General features: G+C 40.2%; 1 protein-coding gene across 1 annotated transcript in view; it reads right to left on the bottom strand.

The window, feature by feature from the left end:
* Positions 1 to 1,025: 1,025 nt before the first annotated feature.
* Positions 1,026 to 15,589, bottom strand: part of LOC122798923 (gastrula zinc finger protein XlCGF26.1-like) — a 69,842-nt gene continuing 55,278 nt past the window's right edge. The window contains exon 3 of the mRNA XM_044068013.1: positions 1,026 to 2,330. Within this exon, the coding sequence (XP_043923948.1) occupies positions 1,090 to 2,330 (1,241 nt within the window). The 3' untranslated portion in view covers positions 1,026 to 1,089. The remainder of the gene's footprint in view (positions 2,331 to 15,589) is intronic.

Below are 15,589 nucleotides of genomic sequence, written 5' to 3' on the forward strand. Positions count from 1 at the left end.
CATGATTTAATTGCAAAGTAATCTGCTATTGTTTCGTGGTCACTGTAACATGGTCTATCAGTGTAGGATGTATCTTATACATTTTTAAGCACTCTTTCATCCATGAATGTGGGATACTATCAAATGCTTTTTTGTAATCAATCCATGCCACACTAAGATTCTTCCCCTTTTTGCAGTTCTCCACTATGACTTTAACATCAGATGATCCTTTGCTCCATATGACTTTCTTTTACTGCCCATTTGTTCTACTGCCATAATTGAATTTTCTACTAGATGACTATAAACTCTATCGGCATCAATTTTATACGTCATTGGTAGGCAAGTTATTGGTCTATAATTTTGGGGGTAGCTTGCAGGTTCATTCTTAAGTAGGAGCTGTGTTTTACCTGTTAGCCAGGTTGGTGTCTGTTCAGGGTGTGCATATAAATAGTTCTTACTCATGGCTAAGTCGTCTTGCAAAGATGTTAATACTTTTAACCAAAGGTTAGGTAGTGCATCTGGGCCTGGTGTTTTAAAATTAGAGGCTTTTCTTAACTTTATTTCAATCTCTCTGGCTGTTACTTCATCTCATTTCATCTCTTGTACGTTTAAACTTCTTATTCTTTCTTTTACTTTTTTTATCCATTTAGCATCTTTATTGTGTTCCACAGGATCTTTATAGATACTTCTCCAAAATGCATCTATTTCTTCTTTTTTGATGGTCTTTCAATTTCTTTTACCTTGTTTCGCAATTTTCTACAAAACTTTTTTGGGTCATCACTAAATTGCTTATTTTGTACTTTTCCTTTATATTTATCTGTATATCTTCTAAGTTTTTGCGCCTGTGTTGAAATTTTTAGTTTGTTATTTACAATAGTGCATGACAGATCCTGGTCTGTTCTAATACTGCACATTGCTTTTATCACATCTATCTTTCTTAGTATTTTTGTTGATCTATTCCCTCTTCTATATTCTTCTAACAGTGACACTTCTTGTCTTAAATGCTTTATATTTTTCTCTGTTCAATACTTCCATGATGGTATTCGATTTCTCCTCTTCCTTTCCCTCACTACCCCGTGTTCTTATCGTAGAACTTTATCAGTTATTAATTTAGCTGCACATTAATATAGCCTGTTCACTTTTATTATATCGCATGGATTTCTCTCCGGTGTGCATTTTTTCATGTTCTGAGAGATATCTCTTAGATTTAAAGCTCTTGCCACATGTGGAACAATTACAAGATTTCTCCGTTGCATGAACTTTCTCATGCCTAAAAAGAATATACTTGTTTAGGAATCTCTTGTCACAAGTAGCACAGCTATATGGTTTTTCACCCGTGTGTAGTTTCTGATGATTTTTAAGGGTAGCTTTCATTGTATAACTCTTGTAACATTTGTTACATTTATACGGCTTTTCTATGTTGTGCACCTTCTCATGTGATGAAAGGCTAATCTTTGATGGAAAATTCTTATCACAAATGGCACACTGATATGGCTCTTCTACTACATGCATTTTCTCATGTGCTAAAAGGTTATGTTTCCTTATAAAACTCTTATCACAAGTGATGCATGTATATGGTTTTTCTTCAGTGTGCATTTTCTCATGTGCTAAAAGTTCAGTCTGGTCTGTAAAAGTCCTGTTACATCTGGCACATTTATATGGTTTCCGCTTCTCTGTATGTCGCTTCTCATGTTTTGAAAGAGTAATCTTTTGTGTAAAGCTCTTGCCACATGTAGCACATCTGTATGATTTAACCCCAGTATGTATTTTCTCATGTGCTGAAAGAGACGATTTCTGTGCAAAACTCTTACCACAAGTGAAACATTTATACGGTTTCTCTCCAGAGTGAATTCTTTCATGAACTGAAACGGCACCCTTTTGTGTAAAACTCTTGCCACATGTGGTGCATTTATATGGTTTATTTTCCAAGTGTATATTCTGATGTGCTAAGAGGTTGTTCTTCCATTTCAAACTTTTGCCACACACAGCACATTTATATGGCTTCTCTCCTGTGTGTACTTTTCCATGTGTTAAAACGTTAGCTTTCCATGCAAAACTCTTGTCACATATTGCACATTTATAAGGTTTCTTGATGGTGTGTATTTTTTTGTGTGCTGAAAGGGTTTTCTTATGTATAAAGATTTTGTTACATGTATAACATTTATATAGTTTATCTCCAGTGTTAATTCTCTGTTGTAGTTTAATGGCAGGTTTAAATGCAAAACTACCAACATAAGTGTTCTCTTCACTGTGTGTTTCCATTGTATCTGTAAAGTTATACTTAGTGTTGAGATGATTCTGGACTGATAACTGATTATTTTGAAGCTCAGTGTGATTCACGTACCTGTTGACTAAATATACAACAAATCAGAACAATATAATGGCATGTTTCTTACTTTTAGTAAACAACAGATTTTAAATTTGCAACAATGAGACAAATAACATTTCATAAAACACAAAACATTGTGCAAACTGGAAAAAGATAATTTCTAGTTCTATTCTGATGTTAAGAGTGTGAGGTACTCACCCTGTAAATGACCATGTCATCTACATATAGGATAACCAGGGTTTGTGTTAGCTAAACAGAAAGTTTGTTTATAAACATTAAGAATAGTAAAATATAAAATTTATAAAATACATTTTTATTTATTTATTTGTCATTGGTTAACCGGGTTAGTCCAACTGAGTACGTGGCCCATTTTCAGTGGAGACCTGATGAGAAAAGCTCCAAACAGTTATTACAAAGTTACAAAAAAAGAAAAACATGTGACAATGAAGTTTTATGCAAACATTACAATAATGTGCTAAGGCCTGAGAATTAAGTTTACATAAACATTTAATAATGTGCATAACATGCAGTATAAAAGTTAGAATTTTTTTTTTGTTTTTAAACAACAAAAAGAGAAAGAGATGCAACTGTGATAGGACACTTGCAATAGGTGGGTGTTAAAAGTGTGAGAGGTGGTAAGGTGGGATTTAAGTGGGATGATTGCAGTGACAGGTGTTGGCATTTAGGAAAAAAGTTTTAAGTTCGGATTTAAAGAGATTTGTGTTAGAAATGATTCGGGTGTTAAGGGGGAGCTTGTTCCATGTGTGGGAAATACTGGGTCTATATTAGAACATTGAAATTTCACAATTTCGAATGTTCTAATATGGACCCCTTTTCAGCAAATGCTGAAAATAGCGAAATGACAGAAAACCAAATTTTTTCCTAGGGAAAGAATTTGGTTGTCCGTTTCTGTCATTTCGCTATTTTCAGCGCTGTGGTGGAAAGTTACGGGTCGGGTTTAGGTAAGTGTGCGATTGGGCATGGGTTAGGGGAGTTAGGGTTACGGCACAGGTTAGGTATGTGTGCGGTTGTGTGGATGTGAGGGTTAGGGTGGGTTAGGGTTAGGGCGCGGGTTAGGTATGTGTGCAATTGTGTGGACGTGAGGGTTAGGGCAGGTTAGGGCACGGGTGAGGTGAGTGTGCGATAGTGACGGACCCTAGGGTTAGGGTTTGGGTTAAGGTAAGTGGATAGTTAGTGCTGTTTGTACAGTTTAGTGTAGGGTTAGCTGTAAGATTTTTGGTGTATGTGTATGGATTGCTGTTTGGTGTGCTTGTGTTGTGTGTATGTGGGAAAAAATTTGCTGTTCTGCATGTTCGATGTCAGCATTCGCTGAATAGGGGTCAATATTAGAACATTCGAAATTAAGAAATTTCGATGTTCTAATATAGACCCGTAAATACTACATCTGCAAGTTTACCAATGTTTTTGTTTGGTTTATAGGTGTCCAGAAGGAGCTGGTCAGAGCTGCAAAGAGTTCCGGGAGGAGTATAATGCGATATTAGTGAGGATAGAGCAGGACAGCAAAGGGGTTTTAAGAGTAGAGTCATTTGCAGCTAGAAGTAAAGCAGGTGCTGGGGAAGTCAAAGAACTAGAGTTGTTTTAGTGCAAGACAGTGATGAGATTTGTAGGGCTGGTTACTAGCAAATCATGCAACAATACCGTATAATTTACTTATTATTTATTTACATTTGTTTACCAGGAAATTCAGACTGGACACAGGTAATTTTTCAGTGGAGGCCCGGGGAGAAAAGCTCCACAAGTAAACATAAATTGAGTTACATTACTGATCTTGACAAATGGTAAATAACAGAGCAAATTATACATAGTAATAACATACAATTAAGACAGACGATACATAGTAATAACATCAATTAAAAACATACATTAAAACAGGAATTGTTTTTGTTACAGTTTGGAGGAAACAGAGTAAATAGAACTTATTGCAATTACGTCGTAGAGGCAGTAGTACTAAGGTCTAACATGCTCAGTAGCAGAATCAAGTGAGTATTACATTATTATTTGGTATACGAGTTTTTAGTCAGGATAGGGGCATGAGCAGAGCCAGTGTAGTTTTAGATGAGACTTGAGTGCAGTCTTGAACTGACTGCTGGATAGTAAGGAGGTTATGGGGGGGGGGTGTTCCAAAGTTTGGGTATGGCACAAGAGAATAAGGCTTCACCTGCAGAGGTTTTGGGTTTGGTGACCAGAAGAAGATTTTTGCTGTTGGAACATAGGAATCTAGAGGAGCAGTAAGTCTGGAGAAGGTTCTGAAGTGATGGGATATTATGAGAATGGTTTATTAGTTTGTGGGCAAAAGAGAGTTGGTTCAGGTGAAGAAGTTGTGACAGTTCCAGCCAATCTAATTCTCTTAGTGACTGGCAGTGGTGGCTGCGGTAGGATGCACCTGTTGCAAATTTTGCTATCTTATTACAGCAGGTTTCAAGCTTGTTTGTGTTGGACTAAGGTTGGTTAGTACAGGTGAGGCATAGAGAAAGGTGGATATTAGTTGGGAGTAGGCAATAGAGGTTTTAGCTGCCTTGGTTAGGTATAGTTTGTTTCTATGAAGTGCCCCAATTTTTTTGCATACTTGTTTAATGGTAAGAGATATGTGGACATCATAGGTTCATAGGTTCATACTAGGCTATCTGCCCAAGGGCATTTACAAGCCTAGCCCAGAGTTTTGTGGCTTTCGCCACCCCTTTAGTTTGGAGGATACTATGCCCATTATTTTGTTGTGCCTCTGTCAAGCAGTGACACTGAGATAATCCCTGGGGTATATCTGCGATCTCCCATCCATTGGTCAGGATTTCTCTTGAACAAAGCCAGCGAGGTGCTCTGCCTCACATGTACCGGGATTTTGTTCCACAGCATAGGGAGTCTCTGGGTGATGAATCTGTCCCTTCAGCACGTCCTATTAATAACCGTGTCAAGGTTTAAGTCTCCCGCCCTTGTAGTTCTGAGGGATCTAGATTTTTTGAGGTGAAGCATGTTCATCAATTCTGGGTTGGACATGGCCTTGTATGTCAGGCATAGGTCACCTCCGAGCAGACGGTAAGCGACTGAATAGAGCTGAAGTTCCTTCAGTCGGGCAGCATAGGACATATTTTTGAGACCCTTTATCCTTTTGGTGAGGAACTTTTGGGGCCTTTCCAACTGCTGCAGGTGTCGTGTCAGATACATTCTGAAAGGGGCATTGTACTCTATCATTGGTCTGATGAGTGATGAGTACAGGGGGACGATGACTTCCCTTGATCTAGATGTGAATCCCTTCATGATCAGGTGGGCAATGTAGAAGGTCTTCCTGACTACTTTGGCGACGTGAGTGTCAAATGAAAGGTTACTGTCAACCTGGGTACCCAGGTTCCTGATAACCTCTTCTGTGCTTAGTGGGTTGCCGCCTATATGGTAGCTAGGGGTAACCTTGTTTTTCCCGAAGGGTATGACTATGCATTTTTGGCGTTTAACTTTAGGCCATGGCTCTGGCACCAGTTTTCCATTTCTATAAGACCCTTTTGAAGGATATCTGTGTCAGATGTGTTCTCAACTATGGCGCCCAGTTTGCAGTCATCTGCAAATTTTGTCAGCCATAATCCTCCTGTGTTTGCTTGTACTTCTGAAAAGTAGATGCCGAACAGGAGAGGGCCCAGGACTGAGCCCTGTGGGACACCACTTGTGACAGGCTTTGAGTCTGACATGGCGCCAGCAACTCTGACCCTGTGGGTTCTGTCACTTAGCCAGTTTGTTGTCAATCTCCACACCAAGAAGTTTGGTGTGATCTGAAGGGGAAATTATGGTATTGTCTTTGGCAAGGATCTTGAAGTGGGAGGGTGTTTGGTTAGATATGGAGGGTTAGAAGATAAGGAGACATGCATCTGGAGCATTTCTCCCCGGGCCTCCGCTGAAAACAGGCTCTGTGGAACCTAGTCGGACTTTCCCGGTCAACAAATGATAAATAAAAATAAAAGTTTGACCTTATTAGGATTTAGGAGAAGATGGGCATTGGATAGCCAGCTTTCTACTGATGTAGATGATTCTTGTGTGATACTTTGGAGTTCTGGTAGAGTGGGGGCACAGCAAATGAGGGTGGAGTCATCTGCATATTGTATGAGGGAAAGATTGACAGCATTTAACCAAAAAGGTAGACTGTTTTATTTATTTATTTATTTTACATTTGTTGACCGGGCTAGTCTAACTGGATATATGTCCATTTTCAGTAGAGGCCCGGGGAGAAAAGCTCCAAGCAAAGGCAACAACATAACTTACAGCATAGCATACAATTTATACAATAAAAAGATAATAGTAGAACATTGTTGATATTCTAAATACGGAAAAAAATTATACAGAGTCCATTTTTTTAAAGCTAATATAAAGATTCTTATAAAGTAGTAAAAATGGAAACTTGTTAGATACTAGTGGGATGTTAAATAACTGGTTAGTTCAGGTCAGCATCCATGTACAAAAGGTTATTAAAGTATGAGGAGAGCATGATTGAGGAGAGAAGTATTAGTCAGGGTTACAGCAGGGACAAAGCCAATGTGTTTTAAGGTATTCTTTAAGGCGTTTTTTGAAAAGCAGTGTAGAAGAAAGAGTCAAAAGTTCACTTGGAAGCTGGTTCCAGCTTTTTCCCACTGTATTAGAGAAAAGTGAGTCCCCACCTCTGTTGTTAGGTTTAGTAGTTGAGACTAGAAGTTTATTAGCTGAGCGTAGTGTTGCTAGATTTTTGTATGGGGTAATAAGGCTAGAGAGGACTGGGATATTATTAGGGTGGTGAAGGATTTTTTGGGTCATAGTAAGTTGCTGACATTGAAGTTGGTTCTGCAGTTCTAACCATCACAATTGTTTAAGGTTGTGGCAGTGGTAGGTTCTAAAAGGGGCGCCAGTGGCAAATCTAGCTATGTTATTGTAGCTGGTTGCAAGTTTATTAAGGTTGTTTTTGTATAGATTGGTATATACGGCTGAAGCATATAGCAGGGTGGAGATAAGGTGGGTCTGGGCAATATGGTTCTAGCTAATGGCGCAAGGAAGGGCTTGATTCTATGAGTCAAGTTTTCTGTTAACAGATTTTATGGCAGTATTAATGTGATCGTCAAAGTTAAGGTTGTGGTCAATAGCAATACCCAGGAGACGAGTTGAAGTATCAGGGGGTATGCTTGTTCCATTGTTGGAAGTTAGTGTGAAGTGAATTTGTGGTGACTTTTGGGTAGGAGCAAAAAGCAGTAATTTTGTTTTTTTGGGGTTCAGGAGGAGGCAATGTTGCATGAACCAATTTTCAACAATATTAAATACTGTTTGGGTGAGGGTCTGGAGAGAGGTTGGGGACTTGGCTGTGCATATTAAAGTAGAATCATCTGCATATTGTATGCAGCTGGCTTGGGGAATTTTGGCATTTAGATCATTAATAAAAACTGAAAAGAGAAGAGGGCCTAAAATAGAGCCTTGAGGTACTCCAATGTTGACAGAGAGGAGTGTAGAAAGATTATTGTCCCACAGCACTGCTTGGTGCCCGTTTTCAAGATAGGATTTAAACCAGAGTAATGATTGCGGGTCAAGTGATAGGGCTTTTAGTTTGTCCATAAGTAGGTGATGGTTAACCATGTCAAATGCTTTTGAAAGGTCAGTGAATAGTGCAGAGGAAAGAGAGTTGTTATTACGATGTTTGTTTATAGAGTCTGAAAAGGATAGGAGGGCAGTAGTAGTGCTATGGTGAGGCCTGAAACCATGCTGGCAGTTAGCAAGTAGATTATTTTGGAGGAGGTGATATAGTAATTGTCGATGTACACATTTTTCCATTATTTTAGCTATTGGAGAGAGTAAGGCAATTGGTCGAAAGTTAGAAAGTTCAGTAGATGCACCGCCTTTATGTAGAGGGATGATATGGGACACTTTCCATATGGATGGGATTGTGCTTTCTGTAATTGTCCTATTAATAATGATGGAAATGGGACAGGCAACGGCTGCGGCAGCAATCTGCAGGTGTTCTGCTGGAAGGCAGTCAGCAGAAGGGGCGACTGGTTTAAGTTTTTGTAGGAGGGTGCAAATGAGGGATATAGGTACTGGTTGTAAATGGAAGGTAGGGACAGGGCTATTTGTAGTATTAGATGGGCTAGTGCTAATAGGAGATAATGTGTTAGCTAGAGTTTGAATGGCGTCAGTGACGTAGTTGTTGATGGCATCAGCAACTTGTTTAGAGTTAGTATAAAGGATACCCGTTTGGGCAGGAGTTTTAGAGTGTCCTAGTTGAAGCAATTTGTTAATGCTTGACCAGAACTTTTGTGGTTTTTGCTGATGGGTTTGTTGGAGGTGCAGGTAAAAAGTTTTTTTTGTCTAGTAGAATGTCTTTTTTGGTTGATCTGTTGATGTGAAAAGATGGGGGAGGCATAAAGTAGACACATGAGGAAGGCCTGAGCTAGTTTCTGCCTAGAGTCAGGGGCTAGGTATTTTTTATGTCTGTAGAGTCAGCTGATTTTTTGATTGGTCTTTTTGTTACAGTGCTGAATAGGAGCATCAGATTTTAATTGGCCATCGATAATAACATCAAGACGTTTATTATGTGGGTCAGGTTGTATGATGGTATTGTCAAGAGAAGACATGGTGAAGGTTGTTTTGAGGTTAGAGACAGATTTTGGAAAAAAGAGTAGTAACTTTGTTTTTTTTTGGGATTCAGAATTAGTTGGATATCGATTAGCCATTTTCTACAGATAGGAAGCTATGTTGAGTAGTAGAGAGAAGGTTAGAGAAACTGTCAGAACAGGTAATAAGGGTAGAGTCGTCCACATATTGTATCAGGGAGGATGCTGTACAGGAAGTATGCAGTTGGTTTGTAAAAATATTAAAGAGTAGAGGGCCAGGAACTGAGCCTTGAGGCACCCCAGTTTGGATTGGTAAGTAAGGGGAGCAGGTAGCCTGCCATCTTACTGACTGTTGTCTTTTAGTGAGATAGCTGGTATACCATTTAACAGTAGAGAGAGATAAGTTGAGTTGTGATAGTTTATTGAGAAGTTTGGAGTGTGATATGGTATTGAATGCATTAGAAAGATCAAGAAAGAGGCAAGAAACCAGTAAATCTTTGTCCAAGGCTTTGGCAACGGTTTGAGTAAAGGACAGTAGGGCAGCAGCTGTACTATGACAGGATCTGAAACCATGTTTCATAGGGGTTAGGAGGTTATTATCTAGAAGGTACTTAAGCTGTGAGTGGATTTTTCAAGGAGTTTAGATAGCGGAGACAGGACAGCAATAGGTCTGCAGTTGGATGGTTCATTGCAGTTGCCTCCCTTGTGTAACAGAGTGTTAAAGAATGACTTCCATATATATGGGACAGTGGATTCTTGAACAGATCTACTGATCAGGATAGAGACAGGGTAGGTTACTGAGTAAGCAGCTAGTTTAAGAAAGGGGGTAGGTTGTCAGAAGAGGGGGAGAATGGCTTCAGCTTAAGCAGGAGAGATTTGATGTAGGATGTTGGGATGGGGTCGAGTGTGAAAGCGGGAGTATTGGTGAAATGTGGAGTGGAGGGTGTGTGTGTTTATTGTTCTGACCATTGTGGGTGAGCTTGTGAATAGATTCAATGAAGTATGAATTTAGAAGAGTGGCAGTTTCAAGGGGCATTTTGTCGAGGTAAGGGTTCGGGGTAGAAGGGTTGCCTGGTTCAGGATCTTATGAATAGATTTCCAGAATTTTTGGGGTTAAACTTATGGGCGAGTTGGGCATTGGAGTAGAATTTTTTCTTATCTGTACTGATGTATTTTTTTAGCCAGATTACATAGTTGTTTATAGATTTGGAGAAGAGGAGGCGATTTAGTTTTATTCCATTGTTTCCAGGTGCTCTTTTTTTTTTTTTTCAAAAGAATAAGTGTATCTTTTGAGAGCCAGGGGGTATGGGTTATTTTGATTCTTACTTTTCTCAGAGATGCCAGGGAGTCAAGGATGGAGAGAAAAGTGTGACTGAAATGAAGGACAGCATCAGTTAGAGGGATGCATTTCAGAATTGACCAGTCTACAGAGTTTAAACACAAAAATGGCACACTCTAAAACACTAAAAAAATAAAATAAAAGACACTGGACCAGAGCGAGAGATACGATAAAGCTCTTTCGTTCCATTTAATTCAGAACTTCATCAGAACAATAGTCTATAGAGTTTAGCATGCAATTAAAGGTTTCACTGTTAAAAGTGGTGAAATTGTGACAATCTTTAATAGATGGTAATTAGGTATCTGAACAGCGTACTTAAGAACATGGATAGGAAGGTGGTCCCTAAGGGACACTGGTAGGATAGTAGGGTTTTGATACAGGTTAGGGCCAATTGTTAGGATCCAGCCAAGAGTGGAGCTACTATTACTGTTTTTATTGAATCTAGTAGGTGTAGTAAGTACCTGAGGAAAGCCATGTATGTTGATGGTGAGAGATAGGCTGGTTGTAGATAGTTTTAGCCAGTCAATGTTACTATCTCCTAACAGAATGGTTTTATAGTGGATACTGAGTGATAGCCATGACAGTATGGATTTGAGGATGGAAATGTTATTACCTGGTAGGATATGGATAGCAGCTAAGGCAAATTTCTTTTGTTGATGAAAGTGACAGTTTAGGATGAGTAGTTTGGTTGGGTGGCCAGAAGGATAATAAAACTTTCCTAATGGCCACCTTTAGTTAGCATGGATAAAGGATGAGAGGTAATCAATAATGACCTTTAAAGTGTTTGTCACTCAGGAGGTTTTCAAACCAATAGAATGTATCAGTGCTTTTACTTCCTCCCCATTATGTCCAACTAATACATGAGTTTAGTAAAGTTCATGCTATATGAGTTCAAAGGCCTTGACAAGGTCAGTTCATGCTGATCCTGTTAGTAGGCCTTTATTAACATTGTGGAGTATATTGTCAGCTAACAATGTAGAAAGCTGGAATAGTACTACATCCTCTATAGAATCAATACTGATATAGAAATTTCATTTTCTAAGCTGTTAATTGCAAGAAGGCCAGTGTTCCAAAAATTTTTCCAAGTGATGGGAATACTGATACTGGCCTAAGACTTCTAGCACTTTCTTTGGAAAGCTTAGCAAGTGGCTTGATTGTGGCTTGTTTCCATTCTGCTGTTACGGTATTTTTGGTATAGGATGTAAATATGTCACATATGTTCTTTGTAAAACACAATGAACCAGCACAGTTAGTCATCCAGCTCCTGGGAAAGCATCAAACACTATTTGTCAATGTGTTTGACTGCAAATAGTTTGAAATTCAGTGAAGGTACCTACAGAGGTGTTTCTGTTTGTGAGATAGAGAGTAAGGACAACTAAAGGGGACAGAAGGAAGTGTGGACAATTAAAAAGTCAGTACAATAAATGGTGCCTTCGGAGGTAGAAGCTGTCTGCTTTTAGACGGTTTTATATAAAAAGTGAGTGCCTGGTGATGTGGCCGACAAGGTCCCAGAATCATTACTGATTATTTTTGAGAAGCTTTGTGCCATCTAGTTGCTATTTTGGTTAGGTTTCTTAGAAAAATATTCTCTCTCTCTCTCATTTTCTGAGGCAGAAAGACATGTTCACTGTAGCCAGGCTACATCTCTCTATTTGTAAAGAGTGTTAAGTTCTTTTGTGAACTACTGGCTTAGGATTCTTTTAATTAACCTAGACAGTTTGGGGAAATATTTGACTTACAGTTGCAGTGGGATATTTCTGGGAAGGTAGAATGGATGCTTAGTTTTTTTCTGTTCAATATTTGAAGCTAAGATTTGTTGTGTGCTTTAAGGCGCAAAGTAGTTAATGTGTGGGAGTTTATAATTTGTGTGTGTTACAGAAAATTATGCAGCAGAGCTCACTGAATGTGGATGGTACGACTTTGACTTCTGTGAATTTGTTTGGAATATTTATTAGTAGGTCTAGAATGCAGTGATTTCTAGAGATACAGGTTCTTGTATCATCTACTGTATCCGTCTGTCAGTTTAAAAGTACTGAATAAAAATATTACTGCTGTATATTTTCTGGGTGAAATAAAAGCATTTGCAAAGAAATAATTATGAGTCCTTTTCTTGTCTCCTTCTGCAGATCCAGCAGAGTCTGTGGCTCCTTGACCGCAGTCGAGTGAGGTGAAAGACAGGTCACCATCACCCCAACTGTTCTGGAACTGTTCTACAGGGTGGGAGTGGTGGCTCCACCCCTGTGGACATCCCACAGCAGGGCAGCCTGGAAAGCCACCATTCTAAGCTTCAAGACAATAAATTACTGTACATGTTATCTTTATGGAGTTTCAGTTCTTTTTTGCTTTTTCAGATTAATTTAATAACTTTTTTTGCAGTTTGCACAGTTAAACCAACTGGCCTTGTGTCTGATCAGTCACTTGGCTGTTTAAAGTAATTGAATGCACTCCAGTCTAGTTAATCTAAATTGCTGCATTCAAAAAAAATACCATGATGTGTACATTGCTGTGTACACGTGGTGGTACTTTTCTGCTATTCAGCAAACACCTTTACATGGTGCTGCTCTGTCCTCCAACATGAAGACATGCAGCACTGTGAAGGGTTAGTCCTGTGGCCATGCTGAGTGCTAATCAGGCATTCAAGAGGAGAAGAGTATGCTGGTAAGCTATGTGTTCTCTCCCAGGAACCACCTCCAGAAAGGCATCTACATGGCAGAGTGATTCAGGAAAGTTTTTGGCATTGCAGATCAACATGGTTATCCCCACCATGCTGCTGCAGTGAACATGGTCAAAAGGCCGTGTTCCACCTCAAATATGAATGTGATTGGTGGAACCACTAGAAACCAGGGCGTACTTAAAAGAGCCATAACAGCATGAACATCAAAATGGGGGTCTGGAGTTGGGGGCATCACTGGACACCAAGAATTAATGTCTAAATTGCTGTACTGGCACCAATGTTATTGTGGGGATCAGGGTGGGGGAAGCCACTAGACCACCAGGAATACTTCAAATATCACGATGGCACCAATACAAATATGGGGAATTGGAGAGTGGGAGAATTGTGCTCTACACTAGGATAATGGCACAGATGTTACTACGGGGATCATGGATGGGAGGCCACTAGATATGGGAATACTTTAAATGCCATGATGGCACCAACATTACTATGGGGATTGGGGGTGGGGGGATACACTAGACACTAGGGATGATTTTCCAAAGTGTCATACTGGCACAGGCATCTTAATGGAGATTGGGCAGGGGTCAGGTGATGCACTAAACCGTCAGGAACTAATACATAGGTACCACAATGAAAATATAGTACTACTGGAATTGGGAGGAGTCACAGAAGGGTAGGGACAAGTGCAAGGACTATGGTGTGTGTGTGCATATGTGCACGTGTGCACACCTGTGTATGTATATGTTTGTGCATACAGGTATGTGTGTGTATGTGTTTGTGTATGCATGTGTGTGTGTGTGTGTGTGTGTGTATTGCATGCACATCTGTGTGTGTATGCGTGTATGAGTTTGTGTGTGTGTGTGTGTGTGTGTGTGTGTGTGTGTGTGTGTGTGTGTGTCAGTGTGTGTACTTGTGTTTGTGCATGTGCATGTGAGACAGTGAATGGCAAGGGGGTTCCACTGCCTTCACAAACAGCAGGTTCATAGGTTGGTACTAGGCTATCAGCCCTAGGGCCTATACAAGCCTAGCCATAACAATTCCCTGGCTATTTCTTCCCACATTATTTACTTTCCTGGACCCCTGTCTAGCAGGGCAACTGACATGATCCCTGGGGTGAATTTCCTTTCTCCCATCCAATCGTCAAGGTTCCTCTTGAAGAGGTCCAAAGAGGCACTCTGCTTGACATGTATGGGCAATCTATTCCAGAGTCTGGGGAGTCTCTGGGTCAGGAACCTATCCCTCCAGCATGTTTTGTTTATTGTGATGACAAGGTTTAGATCCCTGGAGCGTGTAGCTCTGAGGGATTGGGATTTCTTTAAGTGTAGCATGTCCAACAGCTCTGGGTTTGACATGGCCTTGTATGTTAAGCAGAGATCGCCTCTGAGTAGACTATATGCGACAGAGTATAGCTGGAGTTTTTAAGGCGGTCAGCGTGGGGCATCTGCTTTAGGCCTGTGATTCTTTTAGTGAGGTATTTCTGAGGCCTTTCCAGTTGTTGCAGATGTCTTGAGAGGTACATACCAAATGGGGCGTTGTATTCTATAATGGGTCTAATGAGGGATGAGTACAGTGGGACAATGACCTCCTTTTTCTGGATGAAAAGCCCTTCGTGATGAGGTGTGCCACATAGAAGGATTTCCTGACTATTGTGGCGATGTGGTTATCGAAGGTGAGACCACTGTCCACCTGTGTCCCTAAGTCTCTTATCACACTTTCTGTGTTTAGTGTACTGCCACCTATATGGTAATTCATGGATACATGTTTTTTCCCAAAGGGGTAACAATACATTTCTTGGCATTGAGCTTGAGCCCATGGCTCTGGCACCAAGCATCTGTTTCTGTAAGGCCCTTTTGTAGAGTATCCACATCATTTGGGGATTCAATAATGGCTCCCAGTTTGCAGTCATCTGCAAACTTTGTTAGCCAGAGTCCCTTAGTGTTGACCTGTACTTCAGAAAAGTAGATGCCAAACAAGAGCGGCCCCAGGACTGAACCCTGCGGTACTCCACTTGTCACTTGTCTGGAGCTGGATTTGGAGTCGGCTACTTTTACAGTGTGGGTTCTATCAGTAAGCCATTTAGCAACCCATTGGGTGACATTGGGATTAATGCCCAACTTAGTAAGTTTATCTATGATTCCAGAGTGGGGGATGGTGTCAAAGGCCTTGGCAAGGTCTAGATAGGCTGTGTGGACCACCTTACCCTTGTCCATGGCTCTGGAGACTGATTCAAAGAAGTCAATCAGGTTCAGGAGACAAGATCGGCCCTTCACAAACCCAAACTGGGTGGGGTCCAGTGTTTGAAGGTTGCCAATGTCTTTGTTTATAAGTTCCATGATAATACGCTCCATGGCCTTGCAGATAAGGCTTGTCATATCATACCATGATATGCAGGTAGACTGATCTGCATGTTGCATTAGTAACTGCAAATCAGAAAGCATGAGAACTGGCCAGTAGTGAGGTCTTACCTTGTCACAACTAGTATGTTTCTGAATCACAAATGGATACATCTCACTTGAAGGGCTTTCTTTCCTTGCACAAGCCATGCAACTTCAACAAATTCCTGTGCAAGCATTTTTCGCTTGTTTTTGCACTTTTACCAATATTTTGCATTAAACTTCAGATTACTTAAAACAGCGAATATTGTGTTTTTTGAGTAGCTTATTATCCTGCATCTTCTTATAATGAGTGTTCATCTTTGT

This window comes from Protopterus annectens, chromosome 3.part1, assembly GCF_019279795.1.
Source record: "Protopterus annectens isolate FY-2018-M chromosome 3.part1, PAN1.0, whole genome shotgun sequence".
Classification (NCBI taxonomy): domain Eukaryota; kingdom Metazoa; phylum Chordata; order Ceratodontiformes; family Protopteridae; genus Protopterus; species Protopterus annectens.